At 35.3% G+C, this 13858-nt stretch overlaps 1 protein-coding gene across 4 annotated transcripts in view; it reads left to right on the top strand.

The window, feature by feature from the left end:
• LOC138807216 (single-stranded DNA-binding protein 2-like) overlaps positions 1-2096 on the top strand; it is a 154261-nt gene extending 152165 nt beyond the window's left edge. For all 4 annotated transcript variants that reach the window (XM_069992815.1, XM_069992814.1, XM_069992813.1 and 1 more), the window contains exon 14: positions 1501-2096. In XM_069992815.1, the coding sequence (XP_069848916.1) occupies positions 1501-1530 (30 nt within the window). In that variant the 3' untranslated portion in view covers positions 1531-2096. The remainder of the gene's footprint in view (positions 1-1500) is intronic.
• The last annotated feature ends 11762 nt before the right edge of the window (positions 2097-13858 follow it).

The following is a 13858-nucleotide window of genomic DNA, read 5'->3' as shown; positions in this document are numbered from 1 at the left end:
CCAGTATCATTGTTCCCATTCAGCCCCTGCAACCTGGGACTATCTGTCCTTGAACTTTACCTGCTCCCTTTCCTAAGACATAATCATTACTAGCACATTGAAAAGAATCACCTTTTTCCCTGGTCCTCACAGATTTTCAATAAAGCACTTTAAATATTTCATGATTAATATTTCCATTGTAACCTAGAAAAACCTAGAAGTCATTTTCATTTACAGTGTAGTACCATCTGAGGCTTGATGCTTCCCCCCATGGTTCAGATGATTTACAACTGTGGCATCCAAAATGGTCATGATTTGCTAGAGATTATGGGGCAGTTCTGGACAGTGATGCTCTAGAACTTTTTGTCACAGTGTATCACTCAAGAGCAAGGAGTAGGGGCTGGGAAGGTAGCTCAGTGGTAGAGCGCTTGCCTTGCATGCTCGAGGCCCTGGGTTCAATTCCTCAGCCCCACATAAGCAAAAAGAAAAAAGCCGGAAGTGGCACTGTGGCTCAAGTGATAGAGTGCTAGCCTTGAGCTGACGAGCTGAGTAACAGCGCCCAGGCCCAGAGTTCAGGCCCCACTACCGGACCAAAAAAAAAAAAAAAAGAGCAAGGAGTAGATTGGTATATCATTCCTTTCTAAATCATTTTATGTTCCTTTTTTAATATTTTTATTATAAAGATACTGTACAGGGGGGTTATAGTTACATGGGTAAGGTAATGAGTACATTTCCTATAGAGCATTGCTACTCCCTCCTGAAGACCACTGTTTTCCAAACTTCTAAAAGCCTCACGTTATATCACTTGTCAGTCTCAGCATCGACAAGTATTTAGCAATTATGCCTCTGACCTCACACAAAAAAGTAACAGATTGAGACTGAAACTACAGATTAGGAGCAGGAGGTTATGTATAAACGTAAACACTGAAGTATCTTAAAATGTTTTAATGAGAACTTCTCCAGGCTAGCTGGGAGTTAGTTTTGTTTTGTTTTGCTGCCCTGCACTATTCATCTAGTATTTAATAAGTACCATCTATGTATCTAGTAAGACAGCTCTTAGAATTTTTATCCTCCCCAAACCACTAGTTATTAGGAAACCCCACTTACTGGTATGGAAACAGATCTTGAGTGAGATTAGTTAATTCCCCATTTTATATGGCTATACATAGCAAAAGCTAGTCCCTATTCTTATTTCATTACAATCCAACTTTGGACTGGAATTGCCCAAATTGTTAGAAGTATCTTCAGAACACACATAATCTGGCTAGTAAGGGGTATCTTAAGAGGCTGAATGATGGCTTCCCAGAGGGAATATTTTTTTTAAAAAAATTAGAACAAAATGGCATCTATATAATACATTCTTTTTATAGTTTATTATTTTTATGTGGTATGATGTTAAAAGCCTGGGTATAAATGATCATAAGAAGGTAAAATTCACCATATCTTTTGTTGTAACATGAAGAACCTTAGTGGTCTATAAAAGTTACTGCTAAAATATGGATTCTTCTTTTTTTCTTCTAGTACTCCCCTAGCATGACAATGAGTGTGTGATCCTTTACGCGTCTCCTCATGAAAACCACAGTGAGTCAGCCCTTCACAGAACTACTACGGAAGAAAATTATTCATCACAGTGTACAGTAAAGGAATCTCAGTCACACCAAACCAACCTTTTTATTTCCTGCTCTCTCCCCTATTTTGTGAAGAAAGCGGGTCCAAACGTGATTCAAACAACTGTACGGAGTGGCACATTAGAATTGCCCTAATCTGAACTGCAAATAATTATCTGTGTATGTATATGCGTGGGAAGGAGATTGTATCGTATATGTGGATGTTATATGGACATATACGCATACATGCATTGACCCACAGGACATTGTAAAATATTATCACATGACATCTTAAGTAGAAATAGGTAGGGACTTTTATTCCATCCTTTTTTTCACGTTTACATTTTAATTATTAAAAGTTGCTCCTGTCCCCTCCCTGAACTATTTTGTGCTGTGTATATCACTGCTTTATATAAGTTATTTTTTAAGGTGAACTCAGATGTTATGGTTTTGTAAATGTCTGCAATCATGGATAGGAATAAAATCGCTTATTTGAGAGCTTTCATTAAATTGTGTCTGATGCAAGTTATCCTGTGAATCCTAAAGTGTACTGTCTCAAGTAATGGAAGAAAGTATGCCTTTATCCTTATGTCAAATCAAACAATTTCTCGGTTACCTTGAGTAAAAAGTATTTTTGTATTTTTTTTGCTTGAGAAAAACACTTCAGATCAACAAAAGCTTAACTGGGGCTTCAACAGTATATTTCTGCAATAACTACTTTAAATGGAATTCTTGATTTGTTTGTCTTAGATGATACAAAAATCATTAATTAGCTCAAATTACCTAGATCACAGCAATAAAGTGACAGGGGTTGTCATATTTTTAGCAACATGTTTTCTTGTTCTCATGATAAAGCCCTAAAGTGATCACAGAACCATTTGCTTGAATTTATCACTTTTCACTAGGCACACTACAGGTAAATTTTTAATAACACACCAGTGTGAAATGCTATCTTTCATTGAGACATCCTGTGAACATCTCCATAGAGATGCTACAAACAGTCAAATGATTGAGACTTTCAACACCAGGGAGAAAAGAGTTATCTGGATACCCGAGGGCATCTGAGAGCTTCTGGAGTGCTGCTACTTTATCTAGATCAGTAACTTGCTTGCTAGGGCAGTACTGACTGGTACCAGTCCCTGCTGCTGTCTTTCTTCCCTGGCAGCAGAGCGCCTGCTCTGTTCCAGGGACAAAGGACTTGCATTCTGAGGAAAATCACCTGTAGCAACAGTAACTTCCCTCCTGGACATTGACTTGAATAGGCTAAATCTGCATTGTATGACAGTTCAGAAGGCAATGAGGAAATATGTTTAAAATTACTTCCCTTATAAAAAGCACTTTGCTCTATGACACTTTCCAGATCTTTTGGGTCATGTTTAATCATACATATGCATACCAATTTGCTAATATCAACATATGAAGACTAATTTTAGACTCTGAAACAGACAACTTGCTGATAGTTTGTGTTACGACCGTGATACAATAACCACAGAGAAGCACCAACTATATATCCAAACTCCAGAGCCTTTGAAAAGCATTGCTTAATCTCATTCATCTCACTCAAGAGGAATTTTCTCTTTCCTTTAAGCTGATCATGGTCTCTAAGTGAAAATTCAGCAATACATGTACTAGTTCTTCATTCCAGATGATTTATTCTTGTCAAATCAGTAATGATGTATTCCTTCTGAAAATAATGATGTGTGTGTGCGTGCGTGCGTGTGTGTGTGTGTGTGTGTGTGTGTGTGTGTGTGTGTGTGTGTGTGTGTGCATGACAAAGGTGTTGGGCAGAACTGTTGGGGGAGGGAGAAACATTGAATTAAACTCATGTTTCAGATTTGAACTGTAGTAAAATGAGTCACAATTACACATAGTGTTAGGAGCCCTGGGATTGCATACCAGCAAGGAGCCTTATGCTCTCAAGCTTCAGAGATCTGTCATGAACAATTCAATCTCAAAAGTCTTTACCTCAAGCCAAGATAACCTGACAGTGGCACTTTGTACAAACATCTGAATTTCAAGAACAATAACTTTCACTTCTTATGACAATTGTAGCAAAATTGATAGTCTTTTGATTAAACTTAATTTCATGATAGGATTTTTAAAATATTTTGTTAGCTCTTTTCTCCATTGTCCGTTGTTACTGACCTTGCATTGCTTTTATTTGCCTTCTGGGAAGGTATTTTTTTTAATTACAAAGAACTCTGAACCTGATTTTACTTGCCCGTATTTTAGGCGTAATCCTAGACTTGGAATGGCATCATGAGTCCTGTTATTTCTAATTTGTTGCAAATGGTAAATTTGCTATTTCTTGTTTTTAATATATAGTAATCAATTCACCATGATACTTATTTTTCTTTTTTGGATCCCATATTAAATATGGCTATTTCAGATAATTCCTGAAATAGTTTAAAATCATTTTTGAGGAAACCATTGTATTAAAAATACAAAAATGCTTAATTTTTATATCCAATTAATCTCATATATTGAATGGAAGCTAGTGTCTATATATTTTTGTTTTTAGATTTTGAATCATTTAAACATTAGTATTTTTTCTTGTAATAAGGACATATATAATCTTTTATGTTTTTCATCTCTGCCAATGCATTTGTGAGTTAGTCTTGATAGATATTGCCTCTTTCTAGGGTTATTCTCATTCATTTCACCTCACAATAATATTAGCAATTCTTACCAACATTGAACATGAAATGCACATGTAAAATTGGAAATAAGCAGTAGGTGAAAACATTATTTTTCTTTGCTTTATATTGTGCCTATCTCTGCAGGTGAAAGTACATGTCATTCTTTCTGTGTTACATATGATTTATAATCAGCTGTCTTTCTTACATTGAAGTTGCCCAGGAGAACAGAAGCTACAGGGTGTCATTAATACCATATATTTGAAGGGTGAATCAGTTCACTTGTAATATGCTCCAGGTTGGACTCAGTTGCTGATGAATAGGAAATTTATAGCTAAAAATCTGAGGTAAAGATTTCTCTATTGCCAAAAGACTAACAAATCATTTCTGTTCCTCCAGCCATGGAAAGTACGCCAAGATCTCTTTCCCTCCAGGAACAAAACAGAGAAAACTTCCATTTCTATTTGTATGATTATCTGAGATACCTGATTTCTATTTCAATTCGTAGGGTCATTCAATTAATACTCCATCTTTAGTTTAAAAGACAGCAAGCCAAAATAAGTAAATTCATTTTGGGACACACCTAAGTCTTACAATTTGTCCACATCATATTGCTTTGGGAATGTTCCACAGTGTATTTCCCGTTTTCTCAACAGGTGGAGTTTTCTGCAGTCCTTCATATGCTAAAGCAGCCCACCCCTGTGAGGCTACAATAAGGCCCAAGAAATAATTTGTACATACAGGACTGACAAGTTGCTTCTTGTTGACTTCTTTCCACCATCTGCCTACACTGATAATGTTGTATAGCCTATGAATGATATTATAAGTAGCTGATTGGCCTTTGGCAGAGTAGTTTCCCCACTCCTAAAACCTTGATTTGTTTCTTGGCTTTCTCCATACCTTCATCAAGTCCCTGACCACCCCCCCCAACCCCCAGTAAATAAGAAACAGACTGAACAGTTTTATCTTCTCAGCCCTTAGGAGCTTCATCTCTATATAGTGTTGATGGTGATTTCCCATTGGGAAATGGTTTTAATTTTCATTTGTTGATTATTACTGTTGATTACAAGAAATTCCATAAAACATAGCTACTTAATTTTGGGATGTGTAATAGTACTTGGGTGCCAGTTTTTCCCTGTTTTGTGTTTTATATACTATAATTCTCTTAATTTGAAAACATCAGTTAATATATGTAGTCCATGATAGTGTAAGGAGGAAAAAAGGCCAATGTGAGAAGAAAAGTTGTGTTTTCCAAAAAGGTAGACTCACCTTATTTAAATTTTCCTTTATGATAGTGTCTTTTTTTTTCTCATGAATTGCGGAGTATGTTTGCTTAAAGCAGTGCTCGCTAACCTAAAGATCTGTCTATAGACCAATCCTTTGGGAAATCCTGGAAAAATAAGAATGGTGAACCACTCTTCACAGTGCTTTTTGATGGTTGCACATGAAAGGTGTGTGTGTCCCTGTGTGCATGTGTTGGTGATGGTAGTATGAAGTTTGCTCACAAATCACTACTCTGATTCATTTCCATGTTAAGTAGTGATTTGGGATAGAAAGAATACTACAACACACGAGCAGATGAAGTCTCTGAGGCCCAGATTTGATAGGCCTGTGTGAGCTTGTCCCTATTAAGCTTTCTTAAGTGGGCCTGTACATAGGGATGAGAGTATAAATGATCATTTGATCCTTGACCACTTCTGATCTTGCCAGCACTCGTGTAATAATTATAGTTTTCTGATGTGTACATTTTTATAAGAAATTGGTATTAATTTATGTTACCTAAAGCATTAACTTTACCCATGAACTGTAATTCAGATTGAAAGAGGTGACCTACAGATGAAACGTGCACCTGAAACTGCTATAATTACTTTTTAAAAACTATATCCTAAAGAGAAATCCTCAGCTGAATAAGCCTCCCAAGGAGAAGTTCCTCAGTTAAGTTTCCCATTCATGTATAATTGGTTTTCCTGAATAGAATAATTTCTGTGAGTAATTTAAATGTGAATATTTTTGCTGTCTACATCTTTAAGAATGAAAAATACAGTACAGTATATAGATATTATAAATTTAAAATGGGACTAAGTGTGTTTATGTATGCAATTATAGTTTGTCTCTTTTCCTCTGCAAATTTACTGAGCACCATCAGGACAAATGCCAATTCATTTTGATTCTTTCAATCATTGAAATGTTAGGATCCACTTTTGAAATATTTGGCAATTCATTTCGTAGTGAGATAGTCTGTTAACACGACAAAGGCAAGTGTCTAGTATTCCTAGAAAAATGATATCAATGATTTATTCCCAGTTTACAGTAAAACTTCATCCTATTTCCTCTTTCACATAAAATCATCTCTGTACTTTGCCTCTCAGAACATGGTATGTTGTTAGCTATATGGCCATTATGCCTTGGTAAAACTGTTCAGCTAAATGTAACTAACCATGGAGTTATTAGAAGACAGCAATTCAGATAATTTCCAGGTTACTTGATTTGACAGGTCTCTGCTAATTTTGCAAAACTTTAGAGAGTTTTCTTAATATGAACTACTGGTCAACATGTGTATATGACTTTCTATCAAATCATATTTAAAAATGCTTTGCTTTCCTTTTATTAAGACAATTTGAAATCTTATAAACTGTTAGATGAATAATTAAAGGACTTGCTATTGTCTCAAACATGGAAAATGGAGAGAGATCTTTATAAATACAACTCTTTACTCATGATAGCCATCAATTTATCAAATTGTTTAATTTCTCTAATTGTGATTTTAAGAATTTAAGATGTTTTCTTACTACATGTGTTAAATTGTTACCTATAATGTCTTCCTGGAAAAAATAGAATTATTTGTAAGATTTTTATAAATGCACAATTTATGTATAAATATAATTGGAATCTGGGATGACTTAGTAATATACTAGTCTTAATTCAATAATAGCCACCAGCTATCTGGCACATTTGTAAATTTAGCATCTGTGTATGTATGTGTGTATGTGTATATGTGTGCACATGTGCACATTATTACATTTATTCTCAAATGGATTTATCACTTAATGTTTTTGTAAAACTTGAGCTACTTGTGTAATGGGAAAAGTTGCCATAAAAATGTACATAAAGGCCCCTTAATTTGGCACATGTCTTCACATTTAATTTATAAAAATATAGCTTTTCATTTACAGTTTCTACCCTTTCATTTCTAGCCTCTACATCAGTACTTATTGGAAAATTAAACTGTTGGTATGAAAGAGCATAAATGCTTTCCGAATGACGAGTCAAAATACAGCTAAAGTGGACATTTATATAGCTGAATTTGATATTATAGCTTCTATAAAAATCTAGGAATGTCTAGTGGCCAAGAATTTGTATTCATTTAACAAAAAAAAAAAACTATGAGTGGCTACTTCCATATGGTCAAGTAACTGAACTTGAATGCTAAAAAATAACTGACATAATTAGCAGATAGATATCTGTTAATGGATAAAGTTTTGCTACTATCTTCCAAATAGAACTATACAGCACCCTGCACATTTCGCAACATACACTGAAGTCGATTCTCAATAGTAGTCTATAAAAATAACAATGTAGGAGGAAAAGCTACAATTGGATTAAGGACTCATTCTGGAGATACATAATTGTTTTTCACCCCCAATAAAAATTTAAATACTGGTTCCTTTATTATTTATTATGGCATATTCTAGCTTAGTGATGAGGTATATTTGTGCATACTGATTAGAAAGGAAAATGATAAATACTGGACAGACTATCTGAGCCAAAAGTTACCTCAAATAACTTCTCAGATGATTTTTAGCAAAGTACTGGATTTCTGGGGGCTGTTAGGTAGCTAGCAAGGCAGTTGAGCCCATGATTTTAAACAGGTAGAAGTTAAATAACCAAGAACTTTTCCAGAAGATTTTGTTTAAACTATTTCTGTGTGGATATATATATATATATATATATATATATATATATATATATATATATAAAAACACATGATATATATAATAGAATGTCTATGTGATCAAATAGTATATACTATTAGTGATGGAAATGTTAGGAAGGTCCAGGGTAAAAGTTTCACAGATAAAAGCAGCAGAATCCCCTTAATTCCCCCTCAGTTCCTGTGATGACTGAGATGACAAACACTGAACAACCTAGTAGAGGAAAAGAAGGGGCAGGTAAATACAAGAAATTTTAGATTTAATCCCTATGCATAGTCTGATGATGAGAATTTGATGCATTTTTTTTCTTTTAGAAAATCATATAGGCAAAGGCATTTTGTGTGTAAATGTTTTTGTTGGCTCATTCAGTTTGAGAGTGTCCCCTGATGTAAATGTTGAGCCCTCCTTGATTACAGCTTCATATCTCCTGACCAGTGACCTCACAACACTATCTTTACCTCTTGTAGTCCATTTACCTCTTGTAGTCCATTATTGCTGAGAATTGCAATGAAACCCTTCATATCTAGTAATATTACTGGAAAATGGTTTTTAAATGTGCTTTTGATAAAATAATAGTAGTCAATTATTCATGTATATTACATAAACTAGTTTCAGTTACATAGGGGAATTCATCATTGCTTATATATGTAACTAGAGTTTCAAAGAAAAGTGTCTTGAATTGAAAAATCACAGTTCTTTATGTAACCTTTTCTATTAGGGTACTCATTGTTTTATCCTGTGTGACATTATCCACTGAAGAGTTATTCCACATATGTAGTGGAATATTAATTTAATCGATTCAATTAATGTTTAATTCAATCATTGAGAGTGATTAGCTTTTGAGAATATAGCATACTATTGTAACACGCAGCTAGTTAGCTAGATTTTCACATATTTATTGTTTTTATTCAAGTAGTACTTACTTAGGTTCATTTTTTGAATCAAGGGAAACCGCTCAGAGAGCTGTACTTAAGTCATTAAGCAAAACAAATCCAACTAATACCTTTAAAAATACAAGCTATGGGGCTGGGAAGGTAGCTCAGTGGTAGAGCGCTTGCCTTGCAATGCCTGAGGCCCTGGGTTCGATTCCTCAGCACTACATAAGAAAAAAGCTGGAAGTGGCGCTGTGGCTCAAGTGGTAGAGTGCTAGCCTTGAGCTGAAGAGCTGAGGGACAGCACCCAGGCCCAGAGTTCAGGCCCCACAACCGGACCCCCCCAAAATAATACAAGCTATGTATGAAAGTATTAAAGGAAAACAGAAACACTAGCAATTGCAAGGGGTCCATCTTACCATAAAAGTCCTAAAAATAGTGCTCCAATTCAAAATTAAAATTAAAATTCTCATTATGCTGGGTGCTGGTTGCTCACACCTGTAATCCTAGCTACTCAGGAGGCTGAGATCTGAGGATCACAATTCAAAGCCAGCCCAGGCAGAAAAGACTGTGAGACTCAGAAAATCAGAAAATCAGAAGTGGCACTGTGGCTCAAGAGGTAGAGTGCTCATCTTGACCTGAAGAGCTCAGGGACAGCGCCCCAGGCCCAGAGTTCAAACCACATGGCCAATATAATATATATATATCATTATGACATTCATTAATAAACAGAATTATTGAGCCTAATAGATTAATCAAACCCAACATAGTTGCCATATCAATTTATATAAAAGGAAGATTAGTAAACCTATTTATTGGCTAAGGATGATCTCCACAAAAATTAGACTAGTATTGAATCATTCAGGTTTAAAATCCAAATGAATGTGCCATTTTAAATAGCACAACAATTTTCAGGCTCTATATAAAAAAGTCTTGCTGAAAGATACTAAGCTGCAGAATCAGTGTAGGAAGTAAAACATTCAAGATCTATAGGCTGTAACACATTCAAGACCGAACACTCCCTAGAACTTGTATGCTATGTGGTATTTCTTTATTACCTTTAACTAGTTGTACAAAGGAGTTACCATTCAACAAATCAATTTAGGAGTACAATGCATCATAACCGATTCACCCCTTTCGTCATTCTCCCATCTATCCCAACCCTGCCCCTCCTCTCAATTTTCTTTGTGCAATATACATTGAATTTATGACTCCATTTCCCCCTTCTCTTCATTGTCTCCCCTTTCCCCCTTTATTGACTCCTTTCCCCTTTATCCCTTTTATCCCACCCTCCATCTTTCAAGTACCAGCTTCCTGGCATTCATTTTGTTGGACTGTGAGTTAGTCTTTCTAAGGAATTACACCATTTGAGTTTTCACCTGAAATACCATATTTCTGTTAATGTACTTTTGCACACTCACACGCAACTCCAGTGTTTACTTCTTTTATAAATTAATTCTAGTTTCTATACATTAGAAAAAGAATCATGCATCCTTTGAGTCTCAGCCTGATTTACTTGGTTTAATATAGGTTTTTTTAACAGGTTCATCCATTTCTTTGAAAATGTAACCTTTTTTATTATTATTGTGAAAATACCGGATAGAGGGGTTACAATTACATGGGCAAGATAATGAGTACATTTCTTATCAAGCATTGTTGCCTCCTCCTTTGTTTCCCCTTCCCATCCCTTCCCATCTTCCCCCCCGCCCCGCCCAAAGTTGTAAAGTTCATTTTTCAACATAATGACTTGTACATCTCATTATTGCAATGGGTCCACTTGTATCCCTATTTAAATGATTTGTTTTTTCCCTTCCCCACCACAACTTATACCAACATCAAATACAGTGAAAGCAGGGGTTATACCATGGAGAGAGGGACATACAAAACAACAAAGAAATCATCTTATCTATTAGAAACAATTACATGAAAGAAAAAAACATTTGAATACATATCTTGGGGTTCATTCCCCTAACACCAACTTATCTGACCTTTTCTGCTTGACTCAGACATATACTAGTTATTGCAAATAAGGGAAACCATGGGCTTGGCTGACTTCACTTAATATAATTTTTTCCAAGTCTCTCCATTTCCTAACAAATGGGGCAATGTCATTATTTCTAATGGAGGCATAGAATTCCATTGTGTATATATACCACATTTTCTTGATCCATTCATCTACTGAGGGGCATCTGGGTTGGTTCCATATCTTAGCTATGGTAAATAATGCTGCAATAAATAGAGTTGTGCTGATAGCTTTAGTATGGTCTTGTTTGTGATCATTTGGGTAAATGCCAAAAAGTGGGATTGCTGGGTCATAGGGGAGGCCCTATATGGAGTCTTTTGAGGAACCTCCGAAAATGTAACATTCTTAATGGATGAATGAGTCCACATTTTCTTGATCCATTCATTTATTAAGTAGCTACCTCAATAAATGGGTACTTCTGGTCTACCTTGGCTGTGGTGAATATTGCAGTAATAAACATGGGTGTGCTGATGGTTTCACTGTATCCTAGTTCATAATCTTCAGAATAAGTTCCTAAGAGTGGTATTGCTGGATCACAGGGAAGTTCTATGTTTAGGATTTTTTTTGTTTGTTGTTATTTTTGAGGACTCTCTAACCTGCTTTCCAGAGTGGTTAAACAAGTTTATATCCCACTAAATATTATTTAGGGTTGCTTTTTCTCCAAATCTACACTAGCATCTGTTACTGTGGGCCTGTTAGGTCAATTCCAAGTGGGGAGAGGTCGAGATGGGCACAAGTCTGTAAACTCTCCAGATACTCCACTCCCCACATTTTTTAAAACCTTATTTGGAAAAGTATTTACTACTACATTTTTAAGATTTAGAGAGATTTGAATAATGTTTCTGTGTAAAGGAGTTAAAAAAATTAAGAAATCCTTTCTTAGATAATAGAATAGTATGCTGTTTTCCTTAGCAGTTGAGCATTTCAGAAAACATGAAATACAGAGTACAAAAGTACATGCTTCAGAAAAAACATACATTAATTTGAACTTTGTTTAAAATAGATAAAATGTCTTTGGTTTACTTGCATTATTGATTCTCTTCATGTTTGACATGACGTAAGTCTGGGCCTTTACACTGGTTCTCTAACACTGGTATCTTTGCCTGGTGCTGTTATCTCATGCCTATAATCCTAGTTGCTCAGGAGGCTGAGATCTAAGGATCGCAGTACAAAACCAGCCCAGGCATGAAAGTCCATGAAACTCTTATCTCCAATTAACCACCAAAACCTGTAAGTGGAGCTGTGGCTTAAATTGGTAAAGCACTAGCTTTGAGCAAAAAAGCTCTGGGACAGTGTGTCCAGGACCTGAGTTCAAGCCCCAAAACTTACAAAACAAAACCCCCAAAACAATATTCTCTCCACCTTACTTGTGAATTAAAACCGAATGAAAAGTGGATAACCTTATGCAGCTGGAGAGAAGGTTTAGAGCAGACAAGTGATTAAATCAGAAGTCATTTTCCTACTCCTAATGAGTATAAAACTGGCATTTGCTAAAATTAATGATTAATCACTAGACTGCCATATAAACTCCATCAGAAGTTTTGTGCATATGGCAACATTCCAACCTATGTGAGGGGATTTCTTCCTGCTTACATTGAAAATTTATACCATAGGCTTCATGGTATAGATCCTTTCATGATGATCTTGATTCTGCTTGCCAACAATAACCTACAAGATTTCAACAGTTTTTATATATAAGTGGCAGCAGTTATGACATTTAAATCTTTTCTACAAAGGAGAGTTGAAAAAGTAAGTTCGACTTGAGAGTGTATATGACTTATTAATATATTTCAAACCCTCTAGAGTAAGTGCAATTTTCAGAAATTAAATTCATACCTTCCCATTTGCTTCAAAGATGACATTAACTTAAATATTCAGATTGTGTTTGAAGTTCAATATACTCATTATTTAGTTACAGAGTTTTATTTGCAGTGATTGGATTCAAAGAGTATATTAAAATTTTTCAGACTTAATTATGAGACAAATCAGAGATGTGAAAAACCTGAGGATGTTTGTATGAGCAACAGTTTGAATTGAGAACACTGTCTGCAATTTGGAGTGCAAACACACTAGGTTCCACTAGACAGTATTTTTTAAAATTATCTTTAAGTAGGTGTACAAAGGAGCTGGCATTTAACAAAGCAGTTTATGAATACAATGTATCTTAATCAATGTCACAACTTTCAGCATTTTTACCCATCCCTTCCATTATACCCCTTCCCTTATTTTTCTTAATTTTGTAGGACATACATTGAATTCTTGACTGCATTCTCCCTTCCATCTCCTTTTTGTCTATCCCTCTTCCTTTGACCCATCTCACTCATTTTCAGTACTGCTTTCCCAGTGTTTTTTTTTAATTCTATGGAATTACATTTGAGTTCTTCCTTGACTCTACCATATTTCAGTTAATATAGTTGTACACATTTGCATACCACCCAAGATATTCACTTACAACTTTATAAGCTAATTCTAGCTGCCACATATAAGGGAAAACACACAGCCTTTGTCCCTCTGGGTCTGACTTTTTTCAGATCTTTCCATTTCTTTACAAATGATACAATAGTATTTTCTAATGGATGAGTAACATGCCATTATGTATATCCTTTCATCTATGAGGGGCATGTATGCTAATTCCATACCTTGGCTACAGCAAATTGTACTGCAATGAACATGGATGTGCTGGTGGCTTTACTGCAACCTGGTTTGTTATCTTTTTGGATCAAACCGCAGAAGTGAAATTGCTAGATCATAGATTTGTTCTATGCATAGTTTTTTTAAGAACCTCCAAACTTATTCTCCTGAGATTTTA

This window comes from Dipodomys merriami, unplaced genomic scaffold (assembly GCF_024711535.1).
Source record: "Dipodomys merriami isolate MVZ:Mamm:240054 unplaced genomic scaffold, mDipMer1.0.p SCAF_416, whole genome shotgun sequence".
Taxonomy (NCBI): Eukaryota; Metazoa; Chordata; class Mammalia; order Rodentia; family Heteromyidae; genus Dipodomys; species Dipodomys merriami.
Note: the sequence above shows the minus strand (reverse complement) of the source record. Positions and strands in the feature narration are given on the sequence as shown.